This window comes from Chrysemys picta, chromosome 4, assembly GCF_011386835.1.
Source record: "Chrysemys picta bellii isolate R12L10 chromosome 4, ASM1138683v2, whole genome shotgun sequence".
In the NCBI taxonomy this organism is placed as follows: Eukaryota; Metazoa; Chordata; order Testudines; family Emydidae; genus Chrysemys; species Chrysemys picta.
In genome coordinates this window covers 124967172-124988735 of record NC_088794.1, presented here as the reverse complement: position 1 = coordinate 124988735, position 21564 = coordinate 124967172, and the positions used below count along the sequence as shown (strand labels likewise).

The following is a 21564-nucleotide window of genomic DNA, read 5'->3' as shown; positions in this document are numbered from 1 at the left end:
GAGGCACTGAACCTATGCAGCTTCCTTGAGTTCAAAGAGAGTGGTAGGACTTTGGCATATGTGAAAATCAGGCTACTTCTGTGAAAGTACCTTGTCATCCAGATCTACATTCAGATCCCTACATAGAAGCGGTTTGATTTTTTTCAGACATATGGAGTATCTACTACTCCCTTTGAAGTTAATGGGAGCGGTGTGTGCTCAGTTCTGAAAAATCAGGTCACTTATTTAGGCACTTAACTATAGATGCCTAACTTTAAGCATGCAATTTTGAAAATGTCGGCCCTCGTACCTAACACACTTTAATTGTCGATTTTAAGAGTGCAAGACATATTTGTTTCCCTGCAGCACTTGCTTTGGTAAGCAACTGAGCTAATTCCCACCGCTCTCCAGTTTCAGATCAGCCATTCACCAGAGTCAACTAATTCAGGGTATTCTCAGCAAAGAACAGGTTTGACAAAGTAACCTGACACCTTAGTATAAATATATTTAAACAATGATTCAGGGAAGTTTTAATAAGTGATGTGAAAAGCTGTTTGTAAACCAGAACAAAACTCTCCTCTCCCCTAACTCCACCACTTACCCTCAACTCTTTGAAGCTCATAATAAACACAGTGTTGCTCTAGTTACACACGTGCTTTGCGAAGTTTTTGTGTACCACAAGAACGAAAGATGACACAGTCCCCTTGCTGATTAAGTATTAACTGAACTACTTGCTTTTCTGTGCTTTTCTGTCTTGATTTGAAAGCCCTCTAAACTTAGTTGCAGTAGGAGAGACAAACTCTTGCCATTAGCTACAGGCAACCCCGTCGACAGCAATTCTGGGCCCCAAGGCAGAACAGTCAATGGGGCACTCTTCAGGCACAGCTAGGGCTTCCACGTGCCTGTCCAGCTGCCTTCGCCGCCGGCACCACCTCGCGCGTACCTAGGAGTCCTGCGGCCTGTCCGAGCGATTTAAAAAGGCCTGGGGCTCCTGGCCGCCACTGCTGCGACCATGTTAGCAGCAGCCTGGAGTCCTGGGCCCTTCTAAATCGCCCAGGCCCCTGGACAGTTGCTTCCCCTCCCTCCCCCGGCAGGCCTGAGGAGAGGGTACTAGGTACGGAACCATTATAGCCTTTGCATCAATTGTTAGCAATTATGACAGAAATTTAAACTGGATTGTAATCAAGATATTTGTGACTATTACACTAGTATTTATTTTAAGCTTTTTAAAGAGATTTGAGCCCAAATGCTCCAACTCCAGTGCCTAAAGGTAAGCCCTTATGTCTATATTTAGGCACCTAAATAAGTGACCTGCATTTCAAAGGCGCTGAGGATCTGCAGTTACCATTGAAGCTGCCGGTTGCTTAGCACTCCTGAAGATCAGGTCACTTGCTTAGGCAGCTAAATATGGATTTTGCGGTTTAACTTTAGGCACCAAGGTTAGTAAATGTTGGCCTTATTTCCCTACAGCCTTTGCTATTTGTAAATCAGCATTTAAAACCCTCCTAGAGCGAGAGCATGGGAGGCACTATTATCCCTTCAGCGTTCTGAGGCTTGATTCTTTCCTTGCCTGAAGCATTCTTTCTGGGGATTTAACATTTAGTCCCCTTTCATATCCTCCCTCCCTTTCTGGGAGGTCAGCCCCATGGCAGCAGCACTCCTGTTGTTTCATGATCTGGCCAAGAGAGAGTACAGATAATTTGATATACATCTTCTTGTGTTTCTTCCTTCGTTCCAAGCCTGACTGTGTTACTTTCACAGTAATCCTGATCTCCAGCAGCACAGGTAAAGGGCGTGGTGGGAGAAACACATGGCTGCTTTTGGACATTGCCTTAAAGCATCGTAGTCTTGCCAACCGCCAGCACCTCTGCAAATGTTAACATGCTAGGAAATGTCATTCTGAGTGTCACTCTCTCCCAGCCCCCAGCTGTGAAATGCAAAGAAACCTTGGATCAAAAAGTATAACTGAGAAATGAAATTAGTAACACAGGGGGCTTTCTGTAGCACGTGTGGTAACTCCCGGCTTCTCCGTTTTCCTGACTTGTAGCAAGAATAATACCTTCCTTCTTGTTGACTGTCTTCTCAGTCCATAACAGCCTATGGGTTACCTTTGAGGAAAATGCTGTATTGCCAATCCCACGCGTTCAAAAATCATAAGCCAGACTCCCCAAATCACGAGATTTTAAATAATAATGCATGTACGGTTGTTTTTATTTGCCTTCCAGTTTTTGAACTTGTAGAGCAGAGGTGGCCCCATGTGGTCCATCAGGGTAATCTGATTGCGGGCTGTGAGACATTTTGGTGATGTTGACCGTACGCAGGCACAGCCCCCCCCGCAGGTCCCAGTGGTTTGCCGTTCCCGGACAATGGAAGCTGTGGGGGGCCGTGCCTGTGGACGGTCAACGTCACCAAAATGTCTCATGGCCGCAATTAGATTACCCTGATGGGCCGCAGGTTGCCCACCACTGCTGTAGAGGGTCACATTTTTCAAGTTTTTCTCTTCAACCACAAGAGCTAGAACCTTAACGTTTATTTATTTATTTATTTTTCAAATGAAAGTAGAGGTTTGTCACATAATTACCTGACTCCAGGAGCTGGGGTTTTACCAAATATCACAAGACTCGAGATTGCAACGGTGAGAGCTGACAATACTGAAAATATAATGCTTGGAAGCCTTAACACTGGAATAGCAGGGGTATTAGGTCCTTAATCTTTTGTGAATGTTAATAAATTACATAGTGACACAGCTTACCTTTGTCTCTGTGACAGATGGTGGAAGAAAGGAGCTCTTAGAATGCAGCTGCACCCTCTAAATTTTTCTTGGGGTTTCATGGATATTCCCAGGATATTATACGTATTAAGCATGTCAGGACTACAGCAGGTATTAGAGAAGGCAAGTCAAAAAGGGGAGAGGAAATCCCTTTAAAAATGTGTGTAAATTATTTAATGGCTTTCCACCCTAGATGTACAAGGATGACACTTAAATAATAACTCTAGCTAAGTCATGCACTAGTGCTGCTTTAAAAGAAAACCCTTAACTCCGGGACTCCAGGGAGAGCCTGGGGGTGGGGGGAAGGAGAGGTTAAAGCTCTGCTGAGTTAATTAATGTTAACAGTTGCTAGTTATCTGTAAGATCCACAGTAGATTACACAGATTGTATTAAGCAGGGCTAATCAGTAGTTTCAGATCTTTAAAGGGACACTGCTAAGGTTGGCAAGTCTGAAACACAGTGTTCCTTAAAACTGTATGGACACTCTGTGTGTACGTGCACACACATGGGTGGGTTACAGTCAATAAATCAGCCTTTCCTAACAGCTAGCACACAGAGACCTCTTGGATATGCATTATTTTATAGTCTAAGTATAAGCAAAAATTGGGGCAACTGTTAAAATCATATTTCCTAATGACTGCATTTGTGTTTAAAAAAATTGTTCTGCAGTTTTTACAATAGTAGTAACTTTCTGTATTTAAAATAGGAGATAATATTACAGTACCACAATCACCATGGCGTGGCAAATTGTTTAATTTTTAATGGCATAATTTATGGGATGTGTGTGAAATAGAATATCCAAAGCTCACATGGTGACATTCAGGTTTTATCATAAGAGTGAGATGGGTGCATTGTTCATGAGTGGCAAAGCCACAAGCGAATTATGCAGATCATCCCAAACAATGCCACACCACAGCAAAATATGTTCTGTACATGCCATATATGTTAAAAATGTTTGAGAGTTTTTAAATAGCATTCAGACTATTTATTTTTATTTAATCCCTGAGCCTGTGAAGCCAGGTGCCTTAATAACTATGTTGCTAATGACTGTAGAGTTTATTTTATTTTGTGCATAAAAATGGGACATTAAGTGCTGTGTGTTCCACTGAAAAGCTGGTAATCTGTCCCTCCCATCAATATTATAACTATATATTATAGCCATGTGATTTCAGACATTAAAGTTACCAAATACATTTATATGTATAGAAGATTTGTCAATGCTCCAAGCATTAATCTTGCCCATCCTGGGCCTCAGGCAGGTGTAGTAATTGAAAGGGAAATCCACATTTAGAGGAGGAGGAGGAAATATTTCTCTGGTAAGTTAATATGGGGAAAAGATAGCTCAGGCATGTTAGAATAGGTGCTAGGGAAATTAACTAATAGACAAAGGGAAGATTAAGGTTAGAGTACAGAACTATAGATGAGTTCACTTATCACATAGCCATATGTAACAGATATGTAGTGTGTGTGTTTGTATAAATATATGTTGCCCATCCCCTTTCTTGAAAAAGGGCCTTTGGGTTTGAACGATTAGACAGTTGGCAACCCAACCCAACCCAACCAGGTGGGCATATGGAAGCCCTGGCTGTGCCAGAAGAGCATGCCCAGCAGTGCAGCCGGCAGCTCACTGGGCACCAGCAGCGCAGACACAGCATCGCTCAGGAGTCAGGCGGGCATGGGGGGCCCATTGACTGTTCTGCCCTGGAGCCCAGAATTCCTGTCAGCAGGCCTGTTGTTTACTCTGTGCTTATTTTCTCTGAGTGATACTAGGACTAAATGAAAAATAGTCTTTCCCAGTGATAGTTTGTTATGTGTAAGGTGTTTTGGCACTACTGGTATTGGGTGCATTGGAAATACTTCCATGGAAAGTGGTTCTTGAAGAGTGCTGCATGAGAACTAATGATAATTATTTATTAAGTGATACATATTCCAACTTATTTGCTCACCAGCACATTTCAGGGTGCTGCTGAGTTTCACTTCAGCCACATACATGCATGTTACAAACAGCAGGGAATAATTGCTAACACATGGGGCTGAGTTGAAAGATTATGTAACTCTATTAAAGCCAATGCAGTGCCTCCTGTTCACATCAAGTCAGAATTAGACTTCCACTTTCAGTATCTGCAACGACTTATTTTTACTATTGCAATACAAAATTTCTAACCCTTGCAAAAGCTAATGGTCTGGTATCAGGTTATACTCAGACAGTAAATCTGAACTGTAAGCTGCTAATGATTTAGCTTCTTGCCCCTCCCCTTAGTAAACCAGGTGGAGATGGACAGGATGCGGTGCCATTAACAATGAGGCAAAGGGCACCATTTCTATTGGGAAGTATTAGCTTTGTTACCATTGCATAAACAAAGCTTCCGGAGTATGTCCCTGCTCATTCCACATTTTTCTTGGCCAGTTCCTGCATTCTTCATGTGCTGCACCCCTTAAGGAGCGTAAAGAGTTAAAGTAATGTAAGTCTGTGTCCTTCCTCGGCTCTCCAACAACCCTCTAACTTCCATTTGGACTTTGATGTAGTCACAGAACAAGTCAGTCTGTTCCATTAAGAGAGCAGTTGCTTTTTCTGACCAGTAAAACCTGCTTCCGTTGTCTATCTTGCTCTCGATTTTTTTAAGCTTGGCTAGTTTTGTTATGCTTTATGTATATCATATAATAAGCTAGGGCAGAGAATGAAACAGGAGATGGTAAAAGCAGAGCTCTCCATGCAGGGGCGGAAGCTGAGGCACTTCTCTGGTGCCCCTGGTTTCCTTCTGACTCTGCTTGCATTTAGTAGCTGCTGGGGGCTATTCACTGTGGAAACGCTGTCTCTTTTTGTCATGGTAACTTCAAGCTGACAGTTAACAAAGTGAACAGATGTCAGTGAAAGGTCTCATTGGAATGGAAGGGGGGAGGCTTCTCTTTCAAGTGCCTTGATGGCAGCAAGTTGCAAAAAAACAGAGATTTTGTTCTGCTGGTGATATGATACAATCGTCTCTGGGCCACACATGACTCTGCTTTGAAGAAACAAATCTGTGGCAGCAATCTACTTGATTAGTAGCTGAGTGTCAGTTGCAAATGCCTGTCTTCATCCACATGGCATTGCTCTGCTATGGAGAACTCCTCCCTCCTCCACAGGATGCTTAGTGGCCAAGCCATCAGAAAGTATTAGCAAACTAAGGCCATGTCTACACTAGGAGCCCTTCCCCGTAATAGCTGTATCAGTATGCTATATCAGCAGTGCTGTGCAGATGCAACTTATCCTGGAAAAACTGCACTTTTCCCGGCACGCTTATTCCAGCCCTCCTTGAGTGAAACAAGCTATACCAGTAAAGTGCAAAACTGAATCTACACTAGGGGCTTCTGTCAGTCAAGAGATCACAACTCATCACACCCCACCCTGACCAACATAGTTATCCTGGCAGAAGTCTATAGTTTAGATAGGGTGACCAGATGTCCCGATTTTATAGGGACAGTCTTAATATTTGGGGCTTTTTCTTATATAGGCTCTTATTACGCTCCCCCCCCCCCCCCCCACATATACCTCCTGTCCCGATTTTTCACACTTGCTATCTGGTCACCCTAAGTGCAGATGTGGCCTAAGTGGAAAAAGCCAAAGGGCGCATCAGGCTGGAGGGGATGTTTTGAGGGTGTGGAACCTTTTTCAGAAGTTTAGCTCCCTTTTGTGCACCCCCCCCCCTTTTTTTTTTTGTTAGGGCTACTGAACAGTTTCTGTCACTTGATAGAGTATTAAAATTGCAGCATGGCCTGGAGATCAGACTGGCATTGGTGTGAGGAGTTCTAGGATCTTTTCTCAGCTCTGTCACGGGCTTCCTGTGTAACCTTGGGCAAATAACTTACTGCTTTTGTGCTTCATCTTCTCCAGCTGTACAAAGCCCTTGGAATTCTGTGCAAATTACCAGCCTGTGATAATCCACTCCCCTACTAGCTTTTGCCAAGGTGAGGGACGGAGAGCACTACTGTAGAGCAGTGCTTAGAAGAATCACATGATCTTTGACTCAAGATTCCTCATTGGCCCCTCAAGAAAAAAATTATGTGCACACATTGTGGAATAGGATAAATCTTCTGGCTAATGACCTGCTGGTGGATGAATTTCAAGGTTTCCAAAGACTGATAAACTAGATAGGCAGGGTAGTAGATCCTGGCAGCAATACTGTATGTAACTAATCCAAACCACAAAGGGACACACTAAATGAATAGGCCCCAAAGTTAATCTACATTTTAAAAACAAGACTCCATTTTGTCAGGTCATCATTCCCCTATTCAAACTTACCAACAGCCTTCCTGTGTTAGATAAAAGCCAAACAGAACCAAGTGAAATCTTTCCTTCGAATACCTATTTTAAAGATTTTACACCATTTAATAAATGCGCAGAAGCAGCAGTTCCCCTGTCACTGAAAGCCTAGAGAAATGGTGCTGAGTTGCTGCAGGGAATCCTGGAAGCAAACTAATCTCATCCATTTGGGTATCTTTTTTTATACAGCCATAGCAATTAGCAGTAAAAATGTTTCATTTGCTCCCACCTCCAACTCACTCCCTGCATATCCTGCCACCTAACTGCTCCCCTTGTCTCCTTTTGGCCCTCTTGGTTTCACACCTTCTTTCAGGTTGGCACTCTGAGCTCGGATCAGCTTCTGAATTCTCATGCACAAAGTTACCCTTCTTTCTTCCTTCCGGCCTCTTTAAAACTTGTTTCTTCTACAAATCCTACACTGATCTCTGTACCTTCTCATGGCTACACTGTTGTCCCATGTGTAGTATTGTCTGAATAAAAAGATACGGTCTTCTCCACTTGGACTTTGTCTCTCTGTGCATATGCATAATGGTAGGTTCATTTTGCAATAATATATTTATAAAATAGGCTGCATGAACACAAAAAGTTTTTTACTCTATTGCAAACTGTTGCCAGTTTTAAGCTCCACATGTGTTTCAGAAATTAAACATGGTTTAAATTTATTTTTAACCATTTCTATTTATTTTTGGGGAGAGGAAAGTAAGATGATCACCAATAGATTTTTATTCATTTTTATAATTGTGATGGATAATATTGGTTTATTTGTAAGCATTTTTTTCTGTTTTATCAATTAAAATTTTAACAGTTATGGGGAAGGAAGGCAGACTAATGACAGCAGGTTTTGAGATTCAAAAAGTTAAAGCCCCTGCACCAGTTCTGCTAATGCCAGCATTACAACATGTTTTATATATATTAAGGTGGGAATCTAATAAGCTCTTAAGCAGCATTTTTCTTTCTTTGCCTATCTGTAGATTTCAATTATTATCAATAGCAATATGCTTTCATCAGTTTTTGTGTATACAGTGAAATCAATGTTTACCAACAATTACCCATCAAAATCTAATCCTTCCAAACCTACCTATATAGACCAGTTGCTCACTTATTTCTAGAGCCCTGCAAATCTGCGGCTATCCGCGGACCACGTTTGCGGATCGTGGCTTGGATGCGGATACAAATTTTGTATCCGTGCAGGGCTCAACTTATTTCTCTGGTACTCCTAGACCGCCCTCACAACCGTTTTAATCCAGGAGCCGATGGTTTTTCATAGACTTTAGACATTAAGGTCAGAAGGGACCATTATGATCATCTAGTCTGACCTCCTGCACAACGCAGGCTACAGAATCTCATCCACCCACTCCTATATCAAACCTGTGTCTGAGCCATTGAAGTCATCAAATCATGGTTTAAAGACTTCAAGGTGCAGAGAATCTTCCAGCAAGTGACCCGTGCCCCACGCTGCAAAGGAAGGCGAAAAACCCCCAGGGCCTCTGCCAATCTGCCCTGGAGGAAAATTCCTTCCTGACCCCAAATATGGTGATCAGCTAAACCCTGAGCATGTAGGCAAGACTCACCAGCCAGACACCCAGGAAAGAATTCTCTGTAGTAACTCAGATCCCACCCCATCTAACATCCCATCACAAGCCATTGGGCATATTTACCGCTAATAGTCAAAGACCAATCTCATTATACCATCCCCGCCATAAGCTTATCAAGCTTAGTCTTGAAGCCAGATATGTCTTTTGCCCCCACTGCTCTCCTTGGAAGGCTGTTCCAGAACTTCACTCCTCTGATGGTTAGAAACCTTTGTCTAATTTCAAGTCTAAACTTCCTGATGGCCAGTTTATATCCATTTGTTCTTGTGTCCACATTGGTACTGAGCTTAAATAATTCCTCTCCCTCCCTGGTATTTATTCCTCTGATATATTTGTAGAGAGCAATCATATCTCCCCTCAGCCTTCTTTTGGTTAGGCTAAACAAGCCAAGTTCTTTGAGTCTCCTTTCATAAGACAGGTTTTCCATTCCTCGGATCATCCTAGTAGCCCTTCTCTGTACCTGTTCCAGTTTGAATTCATCCTTCTTAAACGTGGGAGACCAGAATTGTACACAATATTCCAGTATTTACCATTGGCAGAATTTATTGCAGATCTCCACCTTACATTAACCATAGGTTGGATCACTACATACCTTATTATTGATCTGAAGAACTCTGACCTATACTTTAGACATCACTTTGAAACCATTTACTTATCTGATTTATTCCATATATACAGTAGGTCAGTAGTAACTGTCCTATGTCCATATATCTACTGCTGCTTAGTTTGCAGGTACCTGCTTATAATGTTTTGCATTTCCCTAATGCCATCCAGCCAAAGATCGCAAAGCAATTTACAAACATTAATAAATTGTCACATGACTCTTGTATGGTAAATGAGTGTTAGCCTGGTAAACTGAGGCCAGTAAATGATGCCTCTTTATAAAACTTTAACAACTTAGCATCTGTATATCCAAGCAACCCTGAAGTAATTTTATGTACTTAAGACCACACTTCTTCACATTGAGAAATGCATATTCCATGAGTAGCCCCATTGAAATCAGTAGGGCTACTTGCTGAGTAAGATACTACTCATTATGAGGAAAAGTGGCAGACTATAGCCCCTAGACTCTTGTGGGACTTAACTGGCAGACTTTCAATCTGAAACTGACACAGAGAAGGATTCCCTGATTATCAGACTTGCAATGACCGGTCTGTGTGCTCCTGGCTGAGTTTTATACATTCCGTTTGGAGTCGTTCATGAAGCCTGATGCATACAGCTGTTCTGAACTTGATGATGTCTGCTAAGATTTTCATTTCTTACTGAAACATTAGTCGTGACAGGCCAGTCATTTCTAAAATCCCCCAAGGACCATCACCTGATCCACTGGCCCCATCCCCAACATCTGGCAATGTTCCTGTTTTTGTCTTTTCTTGCTTGCTCTCAGTTTAACATTGCAGGAGTTCAATCTTGTTTGAAAGCTGAAGTTGACATCTCAGTGTCTCTCTGGAGAAACTTGGAAATGGCTCCAGCCTGTGGCTGGCTTTGCTTCCTCCTGGTATTAGCCCTTGGATCAGCAGCTTGTGTTACAATATTTTCCCCAGTGCATGTGGTTCTTTTCAAAGCACAGCAAGAATGAAATAAAGTAACTGGGTTAGAGTTTGGTAAAGGGGCTGTATTTTGAAGGGGGGGCACTTTACACCTTTGGATATAGCTGTATTACTTTGTCTCATATTCTTTGTTCTAATTCTTTCCTACCTGTCAGATCTGTTTACTTCCCCACTCCCTAGTACAGTTTGTACAACATCCTCCTCTTCAGACCTTACCTAATGGCTATCACCCGTATGGTCTAAAAGGACAGGATGGATTCCTCTTTGAAGCCCATGAATGATACTTCTTAACTTTACACAGTAATAATTGGTGAGCAGCATGAGACATTCCCTCTTCCTCACACTATCCAGGGGCTGAACCTTCTGCTTCCACAGCAATCCCAGTCTTGGGGAGCATGAAACAAGACTCAAATCCAGATGTTTCATTTGCAGTGCAGAGCACTAACACTAGGCCATTAGACCAGCCCCATCACTCAATACATGGTTGTCTCTTAGGCTGATCATTTTGGCATCTCTTCATGACATTTAAGATGCCATCTTACAAATTGATCACTTCATGTTACCAAATCCAGTGGCAGAATTTAACATCAAATGGTGTTCTATGCCAAGAGGTGTCTGTTAGTAGCAATGGCTGTGTATTTTGGCTTCTCTATGAACAGAGTTAGAAAACTATCACCTATTTAAGATCTATAATAAAAGCAGTTTTTGCAAGCACTTATCAGGGTGAGTGTTTTTTTGATGGGCAAGTAAAATGTTATTGTTACATTTGTCATTAACATTCGTCTCATTAACAGGCAGCCTGATAGAATTTGTTGCTGGGTTGGTAAATGTTCATGGCAATTTTGCAAGGCTGCTGTAAGTAGGTAGCAAATTTCAACCTAAAAATTGAAATATACTTAATGATTCAGTGTTAGAATTTGATGTACAATGTCAAGGCATGCACGCGCACACACGCTGCTCAAACAGTGAATGGAAAAATGATTTTTGTTTAAATGGGTATTTACTGCTGAGTTATACTGAATTTTAAACCGCTTTAATTTTATTTCTTTTCAGCGTGTGTTGGGTTAAATCATTATGGGCCCTTGAGACCACCACAGATTAACTGAATGTATGTTGAACAGATGGATTGCATTTTAGCTGGTTACATCTGTAATTTTAAGTGACAGCCCTTTAACACAACACAGTTTGTTATTCCCTGCTACTGCAAAAACCACCCCTGGACAATTTGGAGGCGGAATTAAATAAAAGTCTAGAGTAATTTGTCTGGATATTGTTATAAGCATGTGAAGTCACTTGCACGGGCTTTGAAGGGAGTTGAGGATAAATCAATAAGCTTTTTATTTTCAACGAGTGGTTAAATTAGTAAAATGTGCTGCTGGCAATAAAACCTGGAGGACACAGACCTCGACAATTGGATTTTCCCTTTCAGGGTCAAATCAATAGTGCCACTAGGACCCAACTGCTGTGCTGCATATTGTATGGAAATAAGTGATTGACATTTCTGAGTCAGGGAGGCGAGGGAATAAAGTTTGTGTCATACTGAATTACTATGTAGAAATAATCTTAAAATGTGCGCCCTATATTTTGTGAATCCTTGTTTTACACTGTTAGGCATGGCAGTTTTTGTATTTTGTTTGATAAAATAGCTTTTTCTGGGTTTATTACTTTGTGGTATGTAAATCGCAGTCGCTTTCTACATGGAATGAATTCAAACTTTAAGGAATGGAACAAACGTCTTAAAATGCAATACATTGTGCCATATTTTAATAATATTTCAATAGCCACTTATATATGCCAAGAAGTGCATCTTAATCAGAACTTCTCTTACATGACTTGACATTATGAAATCATTGATAAGACCCCCCTGCTCTCCTTCATGCCCTCTTCAAAACCCACTTCTGCTGCAATTTCTGCAAGACATCATCCTGTCAGTGGTGGTTCCGTTGTGTGCCAGCTGGGAATAGCCAGTTTATTTATTTTAAAAATAATAATAGTAAATTTGGTACCTTCAGCAATAACCTAGTTATGCAGTATCTCTCTTTATAACCAGAGGATCTTATTTTCATTTTCTCCTTCCTCTGTCCTCCAGGGTTGCCAAGTGTCCAGTTTTCGATCAGAACATGTGGTTGAAAAGGGAGCTTGGCGGCTCCAGTCGGCACCGCTGAGTGGGCCATTAAAAGTCTGGTTGGGCGGGGCTAGCAGGCTCCCTACCTGGCTCCACGTGGCTCCCTGGAAGTGGCGACATGTCCCTTGGCTCCTAGGCAGAGGGACAATCAGGGGGGCTCCGCAGGCTGCCTCCACCCCAAGTGCTGACTCCACAGCTCCCATTGGCTGGGAACTGCGGCCAATGGAAGGTGCGGGGGTGGCGCCAGCAGGTGCATGCAGCAGGCAGAGCCCCCGTGGTCGCCCCTGTGCCTCAGAGCCGAGGGACATGTCATGTCGCTACTTCTGGGAAACACCTGAGTGAGGTAAATGCTGCCTTGAGCCCAGACCCCCTCCCATGCCCCAACCTCCTCCCCCAGCCCTGAGCCCTCTCCCACACTCAAACTCCCTCCGGGGCAGTGGTTGGAGAAGAGTGTTCGGTTTTGTGCGATTAGAAAGTTGGCAACCCTACTGTCCTCCCTTGCCTCCTATTGTTTGTCACATTTTCTTGTTGCACTTGGTCTGTAGATGATAAGCTAACCAGGGCAAAGGTTATTTTGTAATGTGTTAGTACAGCATGTAGCATGTTAGGACTTCGCTTCTGACTGGGATCTCTGTGCTCCCGTAACACACATAACAATCATAACACTGATCATTAGTGATGGTATCTGACCAGTAATGTGTCACTGGATTGGTGGAAGATGGCTTTATGGAGGTTCTCTTTTTATAGTGCCAGTTGTCTAAGAATAATCCTCTGTATGCTGCCATGACCCTATTAAACTTTTTAATAGAACATTGTTCATGCTGCACCTATGTTGGGTTTATTTTTCTCTCCTTTGGCTGCTACTGCAGTTATGTGGATCCCACGTACGCATTGTATAGTTACGATGAGATATGATTCCTTCACTTTGCCCTCCTGCTGAAATTCCAGCCTATGATTGTCAGGGCTGATTATTCTCAACGGACGAAGCAACAGCTATTTTATTGGCTTTTAGTTTCCATTTGATGGGGTTTTGGAATTGTTCTTTCTAAGTTGCTGGTTTTCAAAAATCGCCTTTGAAACACTTCTAATCCTATTGTCCATCAAATAATAAATAAAATTGTTGCAGAAGTAAGCAAAATTCTTAATCAAATAATTTGTCATGTATATAATGTGTTACCTGGGGAACAAGTACCTCCTAGTTGTACAAGAACTGTGCTCAGGTATGTGCAAATTATAAGTTGTATATGTAGAGATTTTTGATAGATCTGTTTGTATTTAATTGCACTGAAATTTCCAAGCAACAACTTGTTTTATCTTGTCTAACCTTTAAAGGGCACTGTCACTTTGGTTTACAACATTGTATGTTTAATGTATTTACTCATGTAACTAATAACCCCCGGGCTCATTAAAACTGAAATAATTTTTAAAATCCAATTTACTTGTCAGTTTTTAACCTTTATCCCAGCTGGGGCACTGAAAATCAAATTTCCTTCCTGGTTTTTGTTTCTGCAGTCTGCAAGCAACAGATTATGTTACTACTTCAAAAATAACTGTTTTCACTGATGTATAAAAACAAAATTGAAAACATTTAAATTTATCTTAGATTTAATATAATTAAATTAGTTTTGAATAAAAGCCTATTTTCCTGTATGTTCTCTAGCAAATTAGAAATTGCTCTGAACCAAAAATACCTTGAATCCAATCACCTCTTTGACTTGGGGCCTATCTCTCTAGTCAGTGCAATTTTCATCTCATGTGTACCCCTGGATTCTGTGACAGCCAGGTATAATGAATGAAACCATCAGTTGCTATCATGATCCAGAATTGCCAACACTTACTGTTGTGGGGACTGAGCTTCAACTGGTATAACTTGTCAGATGTCTACTGACATCAATGAAGCTCTGACAATTTATACCAGCGTGTGGTGCTTACTACAGTGAGTAGTCCCACTCCACGTGATATTTCCAGGATCAGGCTCATAGTTTTATTTTTCTAGTACACGTATTAAGGTCATAGGTATAGGGGAGGTGAAACTTTGATCATAATGTACAATTAAGAACTCAAAGAAACTCATGACAAGCCTTAATATTTCTGTTAGCCCCATCCACTCTATGGGGCCTGAGTTTATGTTGAAATTTAGACTAGCCACTCTGGGTCAGTAGTGATGTCTTTGTGGTGAAGATAAAGCCGGTGATGATATTTCTTATGGTAATTATGAGTAAGTAGGAAAGGGCCATTTGGCTTTCAGTCATCTGGGCAATTAGCATTTTCTAGTTAAATAGTATTCTTAAGTGCACTTACCTGGCTTGGGCATTGAATTACAATGGCCAAGAGACTGCAAATTTTAGATAATTTATTTAGTGCCTACATGTTTTTTTAGAATTCAGGGAAAAGTTAATTTAAATCTACAGGAGAAGTTAATGGTGAATGTACATTAACACTGTACTGTGTGGCAGAGAGAAGTTCCGTGTAAATCATGTAGTAGCCTTCGAAAAACATGTAAATGGATGGTACAGCTGGGCTGAGGAGGTAGTGTTTGGATCCTGATTAGGCCGGGATTCTGGTTTGAGGCTGAATCAGGGCTGAGGTTCAGTTTGGGGTTTAAATTTCCATGTCACCTAAATCTTTCAGGCTGTTCTTGTGAGATTTCAGCTGCCCCATAGCTTTAAAATGAGCCTCTTAAGGTTTTAGTTCCTACTTGCAACAGAAGTCTTCTTTCCCACCCCCAATCCAGAGACACGTCTTTGGGGTTCTGGGGTTGGCCCATCTCCAGTTAAGTGAACATTTTAAGTTCTGTTTCCCAGACCAGACAAGCAGAAAACCCCAAAGCCCAACTTTGGAACTGGTAAACAGAAAAATAGTCCTGCTCAGGACTTTATTTCAGTTCACTTAAAAGACAAAAATTCATCCACAGTTTGATTGGTTCAGACACTCATCAGAGGGGTATGCCATTATAAAGCAAAGGATTATACAGGCAAACAAAAGGAAGTTGTTTTTATTTCCCCATGAGAGACTCATTGGCACAACCTGCATCCTTCCAGGTCTCTCTCAGCTGTGGAAAGGCCGGTTTTACATACTTCCTAGCATGCTTTGTTTAGAGCTGGGGTCACAAAGTCATGGGCTTTGTTATAAACTTCAGAGCTGCTTCCCTGAAACCACTTGCTCCTCACTCTGGAGTTACTATGGCTGCCACAAGAAACTACCTTTCCCAGCAACCTTGCTTTCCTAATACAGAGATGCCAGTTAGGAACCAGTCTGAATCAGCTTTCTCCCTCACTGCTGTGGGGACAGAAGTCTAGCCTACCCTCCAGCCCTGAGCTCCTTGGAGCCATCAGCGCAAGAGCTGTTAGAAATTGCAGACTGATTGAGCCGTTTTTCGCACTGCTGATTCACAGGTATTTTTAAGAGTCGAACCTGGGATAGGGTTGTGCTGCTCAAGAATGTTCCCTTCTAAACTTCAGAGGATCTATCTAACTAACCTGTTGCTGAATAAAATATTAACATATGACCATGCAGACTAAGAATGGGAAATGCTCTTACATCCCATCTGCCTATAACGACAGACAAGCAACTATCCTGAGAGTAATCTTGGGTTAGTAAAAAAGAAAACTAGAGTTTTCAGCAACTCTTCAGGAATAAACTAGAGCACTTTTTTCAGCCAAAGAGAATGAAGTAAAGGGGGACTTCATGACTCAGACTCCTAGTAATGCCTTGTTGCCGGCTCTTGCGAGTCTTGTGCTATTTTCTGTTTATCTTAAATACCCAGCTGCTGCAATCAAAGAACTGCAGGAGAATCTCAACTTTCATTTTTTAAAAGTGAGTTTTTCATTCCTAGTTGTTGCGGAGAAGAGCTTAAAACATGACGTGAAAGCACGCTGAAGGCTCAGAAAACAGAAGGCAAATAACAAGAAGCCAACAAAATTTATTATTTTAGAAACAGCTCATGATTCTTAATCCACTCTTATGATTTGTGGGTGCTTTACCAATTAATAGAAATAGACCCAAGCTGCAGTTTGGATCTGAAGCTAAACATCCTTAAAGTTTGGGGTGTTTCACTGCGGGCGGTAGGGCTTGGTTCTGCTAGCTATAGGACAGCCTTGTTCTTTGAAGTTCAATATGGCACCTGCCAATACCATAAAAGGGTCCTAGATTTCAGAAAATACATCCAGCCTTCTGATGTTCTGATCTTGGGAGAGGCTGGTTTCCGATATGACCTCATTCGCATTGAAAACTGAGTAATGAGCTGTTTGAATAGGATCCCATAAGTGTCACTTCCTGTATCAAAATTATTTTTTTCATGGAAATTTCATTACGAAGTAACATGGAAAACCATAATCTCTGTGAAATGATTTATGACTTGCAGTTAATGGCCACTTGATTGGTTAACGGCCTCAGGTGTAAAGCTGACAGCATCACCATTAATTGTTCTAATAGCTTATAGTTAAGGGAGATTGGTACCATATGTTGTTGTTCTTACCTTTATTGTTTTAATCAAGGGTTAGTTCGGCTGTTAAAATCGTTAACTGGATCTCTCCTAGGAGAAAGGAGGATTTATTATATACCAGCCCTCCCTGGTGCTCTGAAGAACACCAACCTTTCTGGACAGTGTAGTTTCTTTATTCTGCTGTTCTTTTTAGTGCCTCTCCTCTCACACTGGCTTCCATACACAGTGTAATGTCTTGGGGGGAGGGAAGGGGAGGAGACTTACAATTTCTTTCAGACTCCTCTGTTTCAAAATCCATATCCAGCTCCAAGCATTTAACAAGTATTACAACCTCCTTGTTGTCTAAGGCTTTGTCTACACTTGCGGTGGCGTGTACATGTACATGTAGTTACATGCGGCACTGGAAAGCAGGCTGCCTCCACACTGAGATGTATAGCTACACGTGGAGATGAATGGCTCTGATAGTTGGTAGGCAGCGGGACATTACACTGCTAAAAACAGCAGTGTAGACGTAGGAGACACTGCTTGGGCGTGTAGAGAACTGTGTAGGGAATATACCCTAAAGTTCTAGCATGTCTGTACTCACCTAAGCAGCGCATCACCATCTACACTGCTCTGTATATCCATGCTACGGCAATGTCTGTGCACTACACGCTGCCATAAGTGTAGACATAGCCTAATACAAGTGCTTACTACACCTTGTAGAAATAAGTTACACTCTATTTACCATTTGCTTATTGTCAACTAAGTTCCAGTTGTAGGGCCAGATTTCGTTTTCATGTACTCCTGTTCATTTACTCCTGTTGTAATAATTGGAAGACTGTGGGCTTGTAACACTGAAAATAGAATTTGGCCCATAAAATCTTTTTAATACTGGTGATTCATGAGCCGTAAAGAATACAGCTCCATTGTTGGAGCCCAGGTTGAATTTGAAGAGCTTTCATTTGGGGGTGGGGGGTGGGAGGAGTCTTACTTGTAGTTGATTTGCAAATCACTGGGACAGTAAACATTCCAGCTCATTTTTAGAGTCATATGTGAGTGCGCTCAAAGCTCAAAATTGCTTCATATTTTATAAATCCTGATGTCTTCAAAACCCTCGGCTAATAGAAATGTTTGTAATTTTTACAATTCCAATAGAAAACAGCTGCCTTTAAACAAACATTTTCCATCAGTGTATGCAACTCAAATAATGCAGCATTGAGGATCTGAAAGTAAAACTGGCTGGATGGATTTTCGTTGTCCAAGCTGAGAGGAAATGCCAAAACTAAACAAATAAAAGAAATATTGATGCACACTCAGGATTTTAAGAATTCTGTGATCTTGTTAGAGGGAGGCAGTGTGGCCTAATGGATAGAGTATTGGACTGGGACTCTGCTTCTATTCCCAGCTCTGTAATTGGCCGGTTGTGTGACTCGGGTAAGTCATTTCACTTCCGTGCCTCAGTTTCCCCATCTGTAAAAGGTGGATAATGATACCAACCTCCTCAGATCTACTGATGAAAAGCTCCATATAAGAGCCTTACTATTTACTATATAAGAATATTACTATTATTAATATCTAAGATGATGCTAATAGCACAGGTAAAGATAATTGTTCTTTAGCTTAAAACCAGGTCAGAGAAAAGTAGGTACAATCTCTTGCATCAGATGGAATCTTTTAATCTGAATTAGAAAATCATGGTTTGATATGATGTTCACAGTTTGGGCCCATTTCTTATGTTAGTAACAACTAATCAAAGATTCTTGCATGCCACCTCACAGAGAATAAAATCACACAACTAGAAGGGAAGCTAGTCATTGAAATACTGAGTGATGTAATCAAATAATAATTTGCAGGAGGAGTGTGTGGGAATGCTAACTACATAAAGTTTAGCCCCAGTGCCTTTTGTCTCTGTTGGTTAAATAGCAAGAGATCTGATGATTAGACAAAGACAACAAGAATTCTTTATGCATTCCTGCCTCAGTGCCGCTCCATGCGCTGGATGATTGAAACAAAATTTTCCTTTGCCAAGGAACTCAGTAGTAAGAGACAAGTTCATTAACAGAATTGTCAGAATTTGCATCTGCCAAAGAAGACAATACATTATGGAACTGATTAGCAGAGTATCATATTCCGGCCATGTGCTGTGAAATCTAATGTGTTTTGCACCTGTTGGCAACAAATGGAAACAAACTTTTGTTTAGCATGTCTTGAAAATATGTGTACCGTACAGCATTTGGATAATGACTCAGCAAACAGTCAGTCCAAGTCATAAATCTTGATTCAATGTAGTGTTTGGTTAAATTCTTGTTTCCTAACATCACCAAAGGTATCAGCTGTGGTATTAACACATTTCTTCTTTATGCAAACTAACCATTGCTTTAAGCATTTGTTGTTTATTTAAATTGAGAGCAGAGAAAAGATTAAACATATTGCACCCAAAATGATTTTAAAAATCCCTTCCAATTCCTCCCTAGACACTGCTAGATCAGTGAATGATTTCCTTACCCATTCAGATTCAGTTTTCCTTTTGTGATGGTTCTTAAAGTGCAGAAATAACAATCCAGTAGTTTAAGGGGGTGTGTGTTTGGATGAATTGGTAACTCTTTCCTGAAATATGTATGTGTGTGTGTGTGTGCATATATATATATAGAGAGAGACACACTCAAGCACACACAGTGTGCTTTATTTATAGTCTTTGCTGTGGCTCTGATTCCCATAATATCTGACACACTAATGAATTTATCTTCGCAGCATCCTCTGAGGTAAGATGGGAAATGGAGACAGACAGGTTAAGGCACTTACCAAAGGTTAGAGGAAGATGGGTAGAGAATCTGGATCTCTTGAGTCCCAGTCCAATGCATAAAGAACAGGAGTACTTGTGGCACCTTAGAGACTAACAAATTTATTAGAGCATAAGCTTTCGTGGACTACAGCCCACTTCTTTGGATGCATAACATCCAATGCGTGAAACACAAGACCATCTTTTTATTTGGGGGAGGGGAAAGAGAGAGAAATAATGGTGTCGTCCCAAATGAGTGCAAATTACCTTTATGCTAGGTCACAAAATATTCATGAATCACATGGTTCTGCAATTTATCCCATGAATGTCATCTCTGTGGTGTACTTACTATGCACCTTTGACCACTGCACCTGCCCTCTGTCTGCCAATCCATCTCCTCAGGACCCATTCTGGCACTTCAAGGCCCTGCTCAGCTTCAAACTGCTGACAGTTTTTGAAAAACGGAACCTGCCAAAGTAACATGACCTCCTGTTCTCCATCTATTGTGGGGATTTCCCCACACACCCCAAAATTAAAATTACACTTGCCCAAGACCCATGATGGGAAAAATTAGTATTTAGGCAGGGTGTCAGCTCTCCTGTACCTAAAGAATTACAGCTTTTCAGTCCAATTTCTCACAGCAGTGCAGGAGATCACTTTAATAACTTTCTTTCCTCCTCCCCTTCCCCCAGTCCATCCTTAAAATGTCCAGACCCATGAAATAATTTGATGAATTATTTAAATTAACCGGGCATACCAAAATGGCTTACATAGCTTTGGTCAACATGCTGCAGCTGTAAATCCAGAAAAATGGCAGCAACTATGGGTTGAGCGCTATGTGAACAAAGGTCTTGTCAGGAGGAAAGGTGTGATTGATGGCTATGCCCAGGCATCACTTTGCATTCATTTTTATTAGTATCATGAGACCCTTAAGTCCTACGTTAACCATCATTATAAGAGACCATTGGTGTATCTCAGTTGTAGAGTCTGTAGCCATCTTCAAAGAGTGATTTATGTCTCATGTGAGACTTCACCTTGTGACCTCCTTAACTGCCAGCATGCCGAAGCCTTGCGAATGAATAGAGCTGTGTATTTTGTGTGATTTAATTGATTTGGATTCTTGACTGACTCTTGTTTACAATTTTCCATTTCATTTAGGAGGTCCTCCAGCAGCTGATCGTTATGCATTTACCAAACGTTTTAACGATTGGCAAAGATCCTCTTTCCGGTGAGTAATTTGGGTAGTTTTTTCCTTCGAGTTGTACACAACATTGTTAGTTCCATAAATTTTTTTCTTTTGATACTGTACATGCACTTTCCCAAACTAGGACTAATCTGGGGGATGGGGAGAAGAGAGAAAAAGCTAATTCTTTGTGGCCCCTATTACCATAGTATATGAGTGCCTTGCAATTTTTTGTGTGTGTATTTATCCAGAAATTACCTTGTGAGATGAAGAAGGCTTATTAGTTCTATTTCATAGATGGGAACTGAGGCGCAGAGAGACTAAGTGACTTGCCCAAGATAACACAGGAAGTCTGTGGCAGAGCACAGAATTGGCCCTGTCTCTTGAGTCCTATACTAGCACTCTAGCCACTGGCTCATCCTTCTTCTTGTGGAAGATTGGCTCTGGACCCACTCCCCATGTGCTCCCATAGCTGGTAAAGAGCAGCGAGGGTTTTCTTGGAAGCTACCTTCCTTGGGTCTCTGCTCCAGTGCAGCCCGTGATGTAGGCTGACATGGGAATGTCTCTTGTCCTGCTGTGTTCCTGTCCTCTGCTCCTGCAGCACTCAGCTCAGTTGTGAGAGCACACATGAGCGTGGTCCCACAGATCCAGCTGCGGATGCTTGCACCAAGAGCAGTGCTGGCTGAGTAGCCATTTGCTAAGTGGTGGCATGTGCTGTGGTGAAGGGGCTGCCACCAAGAAAGTGGGGGAAGAGGCAAAAATACACAAGACAACACGGCGAAAGGGAGAAAATGAAAAGGAGTAGAGGGGATCAGGGAAAGGAGAGAATAGATGGGGGTGGGGGAACGGGACAACAGATG

At 41.6% G+C, this 21564-nt stretch overlaps 1 protein-coding gene across 8 annotated transcripts in view; it reads left to right on the top strand.

The window, feature by feature from the left end:
• CCDC88C (coiled-coil domain containing 88C) overlaps positions 1–21564 on the top strand; it is a 128046-nt gene that overhangs the window by 33551 nt on the left and 72931 nt on the right. For all 8 annotated transcript variants that reach the window (XR_010600728.1, XR_010600729.1, XR_010600730.1 and 5 more), the window contains exon 4: positions 20680–20749. Coding sequence is in view for 5 of the 8 variants with exons in the window: in XM_005285406.5 (XP_005285463.2) it covers positions 20680–20749 (70 nt within the window). In the remaining 3 variants the exon portion in view is untranslated. The remainder of the gene's footprint in view (positions 1–20679; positions 20750–21564) is intronic.